This window comes from Ranitomeya imitator, chromosome 1, assembly GCF_032444005.1.
Source record: "Ranitomeya imitator isolate aRanImi1 chromosome 1, aRanImi1.pri, whole genome shotgun sequence".
Taxonomy (NCBI): domain Eukaryota; kingdom Metazoa; phylum Chordata; class Amphibia; order Anura; family Dendrobatidae; genus Ranitomeya; species Ranitomeya imitator.
Window position 1 is genome coordinate 143,567,445 of NC_091282.1, and position 12,002 is coordinate 143,579,446.

Genomic DNA, 12,002 nt, shown 5'->3' on the forward strand with positions numbered 1-12,002 from the left:
ACCTACAATTATCTGGTTTTCAGCCTATCGGAATTGTAAAACTGCAGTGGGCCTACTAGTTGGGTTGGGGCCTTCTATCGGTGTCTGCCGCTCCTTGCTGTTATCCTCTAGTGAACAAAGCTGTGCCGCCTGTTTACTACTGTTGCCAATTTTGAACTGCATTTAGACTACTTACTGATTTGGGCCTACTCTCTGTGGCAGCCTCTCATTCCAGTTGTCCTCCACTGAACAAAGCAATGCCCCCTGGTTAGTCCTGTTACCAATTTTGAACTGCATTTAGCCCACTTTATTCTTTGGGCCCATATCTGTTTCCCCCTCATCCTGCCCATTGCCCAGCCAGTGATAGATGAGTCTGCTGGTACATTGACCCATAACGCAACATTCCCCGTGCACGCTACACTGCAAGATTGTGACCCTGCTGAAAGTCAGGTTCCCCTTCTCGCATACCATACCACCTTACACGGGGACAAAGAGGGAGGTGCAGATGAAGGTGCAGGTTCCTTCATCAGGTGGGGGGAGGAATACTCGTTGGCGACGTCACTGGCACAGGGCCCCTCATAGTACGCAAAAGTGTCGCTGCCGGTGGGAGGCGCCCCCGCCGTGCAAACACACCGCCGTACTTTGAGGGGCCCTGTGCCAGTGCCAATGCCAACGAGTGGGCCCCCCCTGCTTGCTCAGGATCACAGCACTTGCAAAGTTGAAATACTTACCTCTCCCTGCTCCACTGCCGTGACGTGGTCCAGATTTCCTGGGCCCACTAATTACTTGAACCAGCCCTACCCCCCACAACTTTAGCCAAATGACCCCCAATTTCCAATGCCTTACTATTATTATAAGGTAAATTTAGATTGACAAGCTTCAGTAACAAGAATGTATGTTTTTTGCCATTAAAATGGGCAGTGTAGGTGTTTTCCTGGCCTCCACTCACTGCCGACTATGCTCCCCCATTGACTTGCATTGGGTTTCGTGTTTCGGTCGATCCCCGACTTTTCGCAATAATCGGCCGATTCCACTCGACTCGACTTTTGAGATAGTCGGGTTTCGCGAAACCCGTCTCGACTCTAAAAAAGTCAAGGTCGCTCAACCCTAGTGAGGACCCTGCCCGCGAAGTCTCACAATCTACAAGGGATGGGTGAGGATACAGTAGGTGAGGATAGAGCTGGTCATGCAGCGGTTTGGTCGATCGGTGGTTACTGCAGGTTGTAGGCTTGTCGGAAGAGGTGGGTCTTCAGGTTCATTTTGAAGGTTTCGATGGTAGGCGAGAGTCTGATGTGTTGTGGTAGAGGGTTCCAGAGTAGGGGTGATGCGCGAGAGAAATCTTGTATGCGATTGTGGGAAGAGGAGATAAGAGGGGAGTAGAGAAGGAGATCTTGTGAGGATCGGAGGTTGCGTGTAGGTAAGTACCGGGAGACGAGGTCACAGATGTATGGAGGGGACAGGTTGTGGATGGCTTTGTATGTCATGATTAGGCTTTTGTACTGGAGTCTCTGGGTAATGGGGAGCCAGTGAAGGGATTGACAGAGGGGAGAGGCCGGGGAATAGCGGGGGGACAGGTGGATTAGTCGGGCAGCAGAGTTTAGAATAGATTGGAGGGGTGCGAGAGTGTTAGAGGGGAGGCCACAGGGCAGGAGGTTACAGTAGTCAAGGCGGGAGATGATGAGGGCATGGACTAGGGTTTTTGCAGATTCTTGGTTGAGGAATGAACGGATTCGTGAAATATTTTTGAGTTGAAGTTGGCAGGAAGTGGAAAGGGCTTGGATATGTGGTTTGAAGGAGAGATCAGCGTCAAGGAGTACCCCGAGGCAGCGAGCATGTGGGACTGGGGAGAGTGGGCAGCCATTTACTGTAATGGATAGGTTCATTGGGAGGGTCGCGTGATATGGGGGAAAGATGATGAATTCTGTTTTGGCCATGTTAAGTTTCAGAAATCTAGCAGAAAACAAGGATGAAATAGTGGACAGACATTGAGGGATTCTGGTTAGTAGGGAGGTGATATCTGGTCCAGAGATGTAGATCTGTGTGTCATCAGCATAGAGTTGATACTGAAAGCCATGAGATTCTATGAGCTGTCCCAGGCCAAAGGTGTAAATGGAGAAGAGCAGGGGCCCAAGGACTGAACCTTGTGGGACTCCGACAGATAGGGGGCGCGGTGAGGAGGTGGTGTGTGAGTGGGAGACGCTGAATGTCCGGTCTGTTAGGTATGATGAGATCCAGGATAGGGCCAAGTCTGTGATGCCAAGGGATGAGAGGGTCTGTAATAATAGGGAATGGCCCACTGTGTCAAAGGCAGCCGACAGGTCGAGGAGGAGGAGGACTGAGTAGTGTTGCTTGCTCTTGGCGGTTAAGAGGTCATTGGTGACCTATAAGTTAGGGCAGTTTCAGTGGAATGGTGTGACCGGAAGCCAGATTGTAAGCGGTCAAAGAGGGAACAAGAAGAGAGATGGGAGGACAGTTCAAGGTAAACGTGTTGTTCCAGTAGTTTGGAGGCATGAGGGAGAAGTGATATAGGGCGATAGCTAGATACAGAGCATGGGTCAAGAGAGGGCTTTTTGAGGATAGGTGTGATGGAGGCATGTTTAAAGCTTGAGGGGAAAACACCAGTTGTTAGTGATAGGTTGAAGAGATGGGTTAGGGTTGGGATGAAGACTGTGGTGAGGTTTGGGATGAGGTGGGATGGGAGCAGGTCAAGTGCACAGGTGGTGAGATGCGATCTTGAGTGTAGAGTGGAGAGTTGATCTTCTGTAATGGTGGAGAAGTTGGTTTTGGAGGTGGAGGGCTGGGATGTCGGGAGGAAGGGCTCTGGGGGTTGTTGACCAAAACTGTCTCTGATGTTATCAATCTTCTGCTTGAAAAAATGAGGCAAAGTCTTCAGCGGAGATAAGTGGGGAGGGAGGAGGTGCTGGGGGACGGAGGAGAAAATTGAAGGTGTTGAATAACTGTTTAGGGTTGTGAGACAGGGAGGATATGAGAGATGAGAAGTAGGTTTGTTTAGCTGTGGCGAGTGTGGTCTTGAAAGTAGTGAGGGACTGAATGCGATGAAGTGCTCGTTGGAGTGGGATCTTTTCCATCTGCACTCAGCAACCTTGGAAGCTCGCCTCAGTTCTTTGGTCAGGCTGGTGTACGAGGGCTGTCTGTTTATTTTGCGAGCTTTGATATGTGTAAGTGGGGCAGCAGATTCCAAATCTACAGCTATTGTGGTGTTATATAGAGCGGCAGCGTCATCTGCATTGTGTATGGAACTTATGTCTGTGAGAGGGAGGAGGGATTCAGAGAATGAATGTAGGTCAAGATGTTTAAGATTTCTGCGAGGGTGTGCAAGTTTGTGGGGTGGGGATTGTAGACATGGAGTGGAGAGTGATGAAAATGTGAGAAGGCTGTGGTCAGAGAGTGGAAGAGGTGAGTTAGAGAGGTTAGATAGGGAGGTTAGATAGGTGAAGATGAGGTCCAGTGTGTGACCATCTTTGTGAGTGGCTGCAGAAGACCATTGAGTGAGGCCGAAGCATTACACAAAATGGAGGTCTGTGGTGCACATTATAGTATATGGAGGATTATTGGGTGTGAATTTTACAATATGGAGGACTGTGGTGCACATTATAGTAAATGGAGGACTATGGGGTGTATTATACTAAACAAACAAAATGCAGCCTATTCATCGAGGGATTGTTTATGCGGGAACAGAAATCATTGTTCTCAGCAGCACATCGCCGATGTAAACTGTGCTGCTGATAACATGACACAGTATGGGGACAGATTGATTTAATTGTGATTGTTCTGTTCCAATCATTATTCCTCAGCCGGTGGAAAGAGGTCGGGAAACAGGCGTCGAACTACTTCAATATTGTCGATCAAACTCGTTTAGCGGCCTGAAGTGCAAGTAAATACAACCAAAATGCTTCTGTGTGGTGTGCAATATGTTAGCATTTGGGGCCCCATTTTAAACTTTTGCCTTGGGACCCACTTTGCCTAAAACCGGCCCTGATTAGCGCTGTGACCCTTTTATTCTCAGGATCGGTGAGGATCCTAAAGTTCAGTGCCCTGCCAATCATAAAGTAATGACATGGCCTTGTCATCTGCCATTAGTTTATGAAATAGAAAGAATTCTTCAAAGGGAAGTGAACATATGCAAGCCGTTAAGAATCAGCTGGAATGTCTGTGTACAGGGGCAATAACACTACATCAGGCAAGTCTAAGACTTCTATGAGCAGATGAGCAGATTTAGGAAGTTGTATATCAGATTGTCAGGTTTTCTTTTTTTTCATTTATGGAGTGGTCCGAGACTATTTGCTTTTATGTCTCCCATACTGTGCACAAAATAGAGGAGCTTCGGCCCCTTCAACTGTCTCTACCACACTCTGAAGTTGCAACGCCATGCAATAATAATAATATTATTTATATAGCGCCAACATATTCCGCAGCGCTTTACAAATTAATACATTATCTAACAGTGAGGCCTCAGGCCGGCGTCACACTTGCGAGTTTTACGGACGTAAGAGCGCAGAAACCACGTCCGTAAAACTCGCAAAAAATACGGCACAATTATTCTCTATGCCCCTGCTCCTATCTGCCGTATTAAACTGATCAGTATTATACGGCTTTCTACGGCCGTAGAAAATCGCAGCATGCTGCGTTTGTCACCATATTGCGCAAATAAAACGTCAATGAAAGTCTATGGAAGCCCCAAAAATACGGATTACACACGGACCAGCAGTGTGACTTGCAAGGAATACGCAGCGGTGTTAGAGAGAAAAGCCGGTAATTCAATTACCGGCTTTTGCTTTCTCCTTCCTAAACCCGACATGATATGAGACCTGGTTTACATACAGTAAACCATCTCATATCACCATTTTTTTGCATATTCCACACTACTAATGTTAGTAGTGTGTATGTGCAAAATTTGGCCGTTCTAGCTAGTAAAATAAGGGGTTAAATGGCGGAAAAAATTGGCGTGGGCTCCCGCACAATTTTCTCCGCCAGAGTAGTAAAGCCAGTGACTGAGGGCAGATATTGATAGCCCTCAGTCCATGGTTATTGCCCCCCCTCCCCTGGCTAAAAACATCTGCCCCCAGCCACCCCAGAAAAGACACATCTGGAAGATGCGCCTATTCTGGCACTTGGCCACTCTCTTCCCATTCCCGTGTAGCGGTGGGATATGGGGTAATGAAGGGTTAATGCCACCTTGCTATTGTAAGGTGACATTAAGCCTAATTAATAATGAAGAGGCGTCAATTATGACACCTGTCCATTATTAATCCAATACTAGTAAAGGGTTAAAAAAAACACACACACATTATTAAAAATTAATTTATTGAAAAAATCACAAAGGCTGTTGTATTAATTTATTCTACTCTCAATCCACTCACTGAAGACCCTCGATCTGTAAATTAAAAAAAAATAATAAACCAACAATATACATACCTTCCGAGGATTTTGCAGACACCAGCTCCGCTAATGCAGCTGCTTATTTCTGCAAAACCCCGGCGAATGAAGCTAAATATAGGTCAATGACCTATATTTAGCTTCATTTGCGGTGAGGCGCCCTCTGCTGGCTGTTCCTAGATCGTGGGAACTTTCCTAGAAAGCTCCCTGGCTCGAGTTCATATGAGGACAACCAGCAGAGGGCGCCTCACCGCAAATGAAGCTAAATATAGGTCATTGACCTATATTTAGCTTCATTCGCCGGGGTTTTGCAGAAATGAGCAGCTGCATTAGCGGAGCTCGTGTCTGCAAAATATTTTAACCCCTTCAGATGGATCTACATCGTTGGAGCTTACAGATCCTCGGAAGGTATGTATATTGTTGGTTTATTATTTTTTTTTAATTTACAGATCGAGGGTCTTCAGTGAGTGGATTGAGAGTAGAATAAATTAATACAACAGCCTTTGTGATTTTTTCAATAAATAAATTTTTAATAATGTGTGTGTGTTTTTTTTAACCCTTTACTAGTATTGGATTAATAATGGATAGGTGTCATAATTGACACCTCTCCATTATTAATTTGGCTTAATGTCACCTTTCAATAGCAAGGTGGCATTAACCCTTCATTACCCCATATCCCACCGCTACACGGGAATGGGAAGAGAGTGGCCAAGTGCCAGAATAGGCGCATCTTCCAGATGTGCCTTTTCTGGGGTGGTTGGATGCAGATGTTTTTAGCCAGGGGGGGGGGGCAATAACCATGGACCCTCTCCAGGCTATTAATATCTGCCCTCAGTCACTGGCTTTACTACTCTGGCAGAGAAAATTGCGCGGGAGCCCATGCCAATTTTTTCCGCCATTTAACCCTTTAATTTACTAGCTAGAACAGCCAAATTTTGCATATACACACTACTGACATTAGTAGTGTGGAATATGCAAAAAAATGGGGATATGAGATGGTTTACTGTATGTAAACCAGGTCTCATATCATGTCGGGTTTAGGAAGGAGAAAGCAAAAGCCGGCAATTGAATTAACGGCTTTCTGCTATCTCGTGCTGTATGAAGTAATAATATATATACATATATGTGTCTTCCTGACATATATAGAGAGAGAGAGAGAGAGAGAGAGACAGTATATATGTTTTTTTTTTTAACACATGGATCCCTTGTATAGCCGTATGTCGGTTTTGCAAGCCTGCGATAAAAACACGCATTACGGCTGCCATACGGATTACATACGGAGGATGCCATGCGCAAAATACGGTGACACACCCTGCCTACGGAGACCACTATTTTCGGGACTTTTCAGCGTATTACGGCCGTAATATACGTATTTTCATACGCTGTGTGTGACGCCAGCCTCATTCAGATGTCAGTTTTTCTGGTATGAGTGTCATCCATGTTTTCCAATGATAGAACTCATACCTATAATAATCTATAGGGCTGTTCATGTATTATTTGTTTCCTCGGAACAAGTGATCCCTGCAAAATCACAGAGACATATCAAAATCGGCACTGCAACTTTATGGGTTTGTGAAAAAAATTGGATGGCACTCGGATACCGTCTTTGTGTTGTCCATTTTTAATGGACTTACAGTAGAAGCTGGAAAAACTTTTTTCCTCATCAGAGAAAATATGATGAAATGATCAAATTCTGATGAAAATCTGATGGACCAGAGATGACACTGATGAAAATCACTGATGAAAATCGGACTGTTTTTCTTGTACTTGAAAAAAACTGACATCTGAATGAGGCCTAATGAGCAACAACAAGAAAGGAGAACACTAAGGCTTCTTTCACACTTCAGTTGTTTGGCGTCAGTCAGTTCCGACATAGTGACGGATTCGTCACAATTGTTGAGAACAGTTCTAACGGATCCGTTTTTTTGACGGATCCGTTACTTGGGGGTTGGCTGGGAAAAGTATCTACTTTTTGGAGCATGCACAATTGAAAAAACGGATTGGGGCGACGGATCCGTCGCCCATAGGCGGCCATTCTATGGAATGGCGGACGCGACGGATCCGTCGCGATCCGCCATTTCGGCGTTGACAAAAAAACGTTTCAATGTCCGTCTATGTCCAGAAAATGTCAGCCAAATTTCGACGGATCTGTCGCATGGCGGATGGAACGGACAACCATCCGTCACAATCCGTCGCTAATACAAGTCTATGGGAAAATAACGGATCCGTCAAAAAAAAATGACGGATCCGTTATTTGAGGAAAATGGCGGTTTTAGACTGACGCCAAACAACTGAAGTGTGAAAGCGGCCTAACTAGAAACAGCAGCAAGATCGCTCTGTCTTCACCTGCTCCTTCCTCTTCTCCTCTCCATAGACTTCTGAGCTACCAAGTGATATACATACAGTGCCTTGCAAAAGAATTCGGCCCCCCGGAACTTTTCAACCTTTTCCCACATATCATGCTTCAAACATAAAGATACCAAATGTAAATTTTTGGTGAAGAATCAACAACAAGTGGAACACAATTGTGAAGTTGAACGAAATTTATTGGTTATTTTAAATTTTTGTGAAAAATCAAAAACTGAAAAGTGGGGCGTGCAATATTATTCGGTCCCTTTAGGCTATGTGCACACATTGCGGATTAGCCTTAGGAATTTCTGATGCGGATTCTGCATGTCTTGGCAGAAAACGCAGCTGCGGATTTGTCGCCTTTTTGTGCGGATTCGCAGCATTTATTGTGCGGTTTTGCTGCGGATTTTCAGTGTTTTTTACCCCTGCGAATTTCTATAATGGAATGGGTACAAAAACGCTGCAGATCCGCAAAAAAGAAGTGACGCTACTTTTTTTTAATCCGCAGCGTTTCGGCACCGTGTGCACAGTGGTTTATATTTGCTCATTGATTTACATTGTACTGTAAATCAATTGCGGATCTGCAGCGTTTCTGTACCGCAAAAAACGCTGAGTATCTGCAGAGAATCCGCAACGTGTGCACATAGCCTTTCATTGCAGCAAACTCACTCCAGAGGTTCACTGTGGATCTCTGAATGATCCAATGTTGTCCTAAATGCCTAATGATGATAAATATAACTGTGACTGATGTGTGACAGCAGCAGCCTCGCCCACGGGCCAGTGTGCAGGACTAGTGGCGAGTATGGCGTGCCTGACCACGGGACCTGTACACTGGGAGCGCGCACCAGCCGCACAGGTCACACTCCCGAGTCCCGACTGCTCGGCCTGGGTACTGTCATTATCTAGCTTTAAATAAAGTTCTTGTTGAAAAAAGCTCTGGTTGTCTGCGACTGCGCGCTTCTGACATGTGGGGAGCGTCCCTGTGCTGGGGGCGGAGCTACAGAGGCGCCCCCTCCTCCACGGTCAGTGTGGTTTGTGGCGCCCCCTCTGTCGCCGACGGTCGGACAGTGACAGGGAGGCGCCGGAGTGCAGACGCAGGGTGTGCGGCCACCGGGCTGACAGGCCGCGGCTCCCTCCCGTAGGAGGCGGACAGGGGCACACCTGCTACACTGGTGCTCGGGATGGCAGCCACTTACGGCTCGCTGGGGCTGCTGACAGCAGGCGGGGAAGCGGCGACGCTGCCCACAAGTGCCCCGCTGCTGGCACAGCCCCAGGAGAGCTTCCCCCCGCTGCCGCCGCTGCCATTAGCCTTCGAGGGCCTGGGGCTGGGCCCTGTGGAAGAAGCGGACTCGCTGGACGGCCCGGAGTATGAGGAGGAGGAGGTGGAGATTCCCCTGAGTGCGCCCCCTACCAACCAGTAAGTGCCCGCCACAGTGCTGCCAGCCTGCGGGCTGTTTGTGTGTCTGCTCCAGGCACTGCCTCCTCCACACCCTGCCTGTGCTCCAGTCCAGCCTGTGCATTCCTGAGTGTGGGGAGGGAATGCTGGGGCTTGTAGTCTTCCACCACTGCAGATCAGCTACAGTGCCATTGTCTGCGGGCACGCTGTGTGTGACGGAGGGCATCGTCTGCGGGCACGCTGCGTGTGACGGAGGGCATCGTCTGCGGGCACGCTGCGTGTGACGGATGGCATCGTCTGCGGGTGCGCTGCGTGTGACAGAGGGCATCGTCTGCGGGGCGCCCTGCGTGTGACGGATGGCATCGTCTGCGGGCGCGCTGCGTGTGACGGAGGGCATCGTCTGCGGGGCGCCCTGCGCGTGACGGAAGGGCATCGTCTGCGGGGCGCCCTGCGCGTGACGGAAGGGCATCGTCTGCGGGGCGCCCTGCGCGTGACGGAAGGGCATCGTCTGCGGGCGTGACGGAGGGCACGTCTGGATAAGAAGCTGCACATCATAGATGTTTTTTTTTTTTTAGCGGGATGCTCATCCAGACATGTCTATTAGAGATACATGATCAGAGGGGATCTGATTGATTACTGGAACAAAGCCTCCACCTTTGTCCAATTAAGGACAGCTTTAGGCTATGTGCACACGTTGCGGATTCCATTGCGGATTTTTTCACGCGGATTCTGCAGAATCTGCAGGTAAGATGACCTGCGTTTTACCTGCAGATTTTATGCATTTTTTTGTGCGGATTTCACCTGCGTTTTTACACCTGCAGACTCCTATTATGTAGCAGGTGTAAAAACGCTGCGGATTCCACACAAAGAATTGGCATGCTGCGGAAAATAAACTGCTGCGTTTCTGTGTGGAATTTTCCGCAGCATGTGCACTGCGGACTTGGTTTTCCATAGGTTTACATGGTACTGTACACCGCATGGAAAACTACTGCGGATCCACAGCCAAATCCGCAACGTGTGCACATACCCTTAGATACTCATTAAAGGGGTTGTCTGAGTTGTTTTTTTTTTTTTAAAACTGGCTGTATGTAGAAAATGTTTTTAATAATAAAATTGCTGTTACTTTCCACTACAGCGGTCCCTGCCTGTCCTGCAGGGATTTGTTATGTCCATTATTAGCATGACCTCAGCATTCACTGCTCTGCAAGAAAATGATGCAGTGATAACGTGACATCATCGCTGCGGGTTCTCCTGGGGCCGCTGGAGCGGGGAGTATCGAAGAGGGGAGTAATGAGTATGATTTAAAACCTTTCCTGCTCTTAGTAGATTTTTCAAAATTCCGCAGAACCCAAAGAGCCACATACAGTAGTGACAGTCTGACTTCATTGGTCTATGTGCCGGCTGTGTTGTATTCGAGGATTGTACATTTTTATATATCTGCTCTCACTTTCTAGCCACTGCGCAGAGTATAGCGAGCCAGCTGTCAATCAGTGAGAATGAGGGGACCTTGCCCACCGACCTCAAGAACAGGACTCTGTTCCCCTCTGAAGTAGAGCTGTGGTTGAGCATGCATGCTGTGGCTCTGCTCATTGTCTATTGTACTCGCCCCATAGTCTCATAGATAATGAATGTTCCTTCCTGTTCCCCGGCTGCAGTTTAAAAGAAAAAAACAAACATTTTTGCCTTACTCATTCTGCCTGGGTCCATCACTGAACCTCCGCTGCTGCCCTTGTCTTTTACTGTCTGCAGCGCTACCTTCACATCAACCTAGCTGCAAGGAATAACTGAGCTCACTGACTGGCTGCAGTGCTGTTTATAATGGGGAATACTTTACGCCGGACCCAAGGAGAATGAGTAAATTACCGCAGTCTCCAGCTGTTTTCTGAATATGGAAAACCCCATAAGGGTAAGTACACACTAGGTACGTCTTCAGGTTTTTTTTCTGCAGCAAAATCTGCAGTGCGTTTTACCTGCGGATTTTTCAAAAACGGAGTGGAAAAATCCGCACAGAAATCTGCAACGTGGGCATATAGCCCTATTCAATCCACTATATTGTTCCAGAGATGAGGACTTTTTTATTTAGTGCCAGTGTTTATGGTTTTTTGGCCAATGGGCGAGTCTTAAGGTACCGTCACATTAAGCGACGCTGCAGCGATATAGACAACGATGCCGATCGCTGCAGCGTTGCTGTTAAGTCGTTGTGTGGTCGCTGGAGAGCTGTCACACAGACGGCTCTCCAGCGACCAACGATGCCGAAGTCCCCAGGTAACCATCGGGTTACTAAGCGCAGGGCCGCGCTTAGTAACCCGATGTTTACCCTGGTTACCATTGTAAATGTAAAAAAAAAAAAACTACATAATTACATTCCGGTGTCTGTCGCGTCCCCCGGCGACAGCTTCCCTGCACTGTGTAAGCGCCGACCGTAAAGCAGAGCGGTGACGTCACCGCTGTGCTCTGCTTTACGGCCAGCGCTGACACAGTGCAGGGAAGCTGACGCCGGGGGACGCGACAGACACCAGAATGTAATTATGTAGTGGTTTTTTTTTTTTTTTACATTTACAATGGTAACCAGGGTAAACATCGGGTTACTAAGCGCGGCCCTGCGCTTAGTAACCCGATGTTTACCCTGGTTACAAGTGAAGACATCGCTGGATCGGTGTCACACACGCCGATTCAGCGATGTCAGCGGGTGATCCAGCGACGAAATAAAGTGCTGGCCTTCTAGCTCCGACCAGCGATGTCACAGCAGGATCCTGATCGCTTCTGCCTGTCAAACTGAACGATATCGCTATCCAGGACGCTGCAACGTCACGGATCGCTATCGTTATCATTCTAAAGTTGCTCAGTGTGAAGGTACCTTTAGTGTTTTCTGGGGGTGAGT

General features: G+C 47.7%; 1 protein-coding gene across 2 annotated transcripts in view; it reads left to right on the plus strand.

Annotated features, from left to right (window-relative positions):
* The first annotated feature begins 8,694 nt into the window (after window positions 1-8,694).
* Window positions 8,695-12,002, plus strand: part of RASA1 (RAS p21 protein activator 1) — a 99,851-nt gene continuing 96,543 nt past the window's right edge. The window contains exon 1 of one of the 2 annotated variants that reach the window (XM_069751348.1): window positions 8,695-9,142. In XM_069751348.1, coding sequence (XP_069607449.1) covers window positions 8,907-9,142 — 236 coding nt within the window. In that variant the 5' untranslated portion in view covers window positions 8,695-8,906. The remainder of the gene's footprint in view (window positions 9,143-12,002) is intronic. The other variant, XM_069751339.1, reaches the window with a different exon arrangement.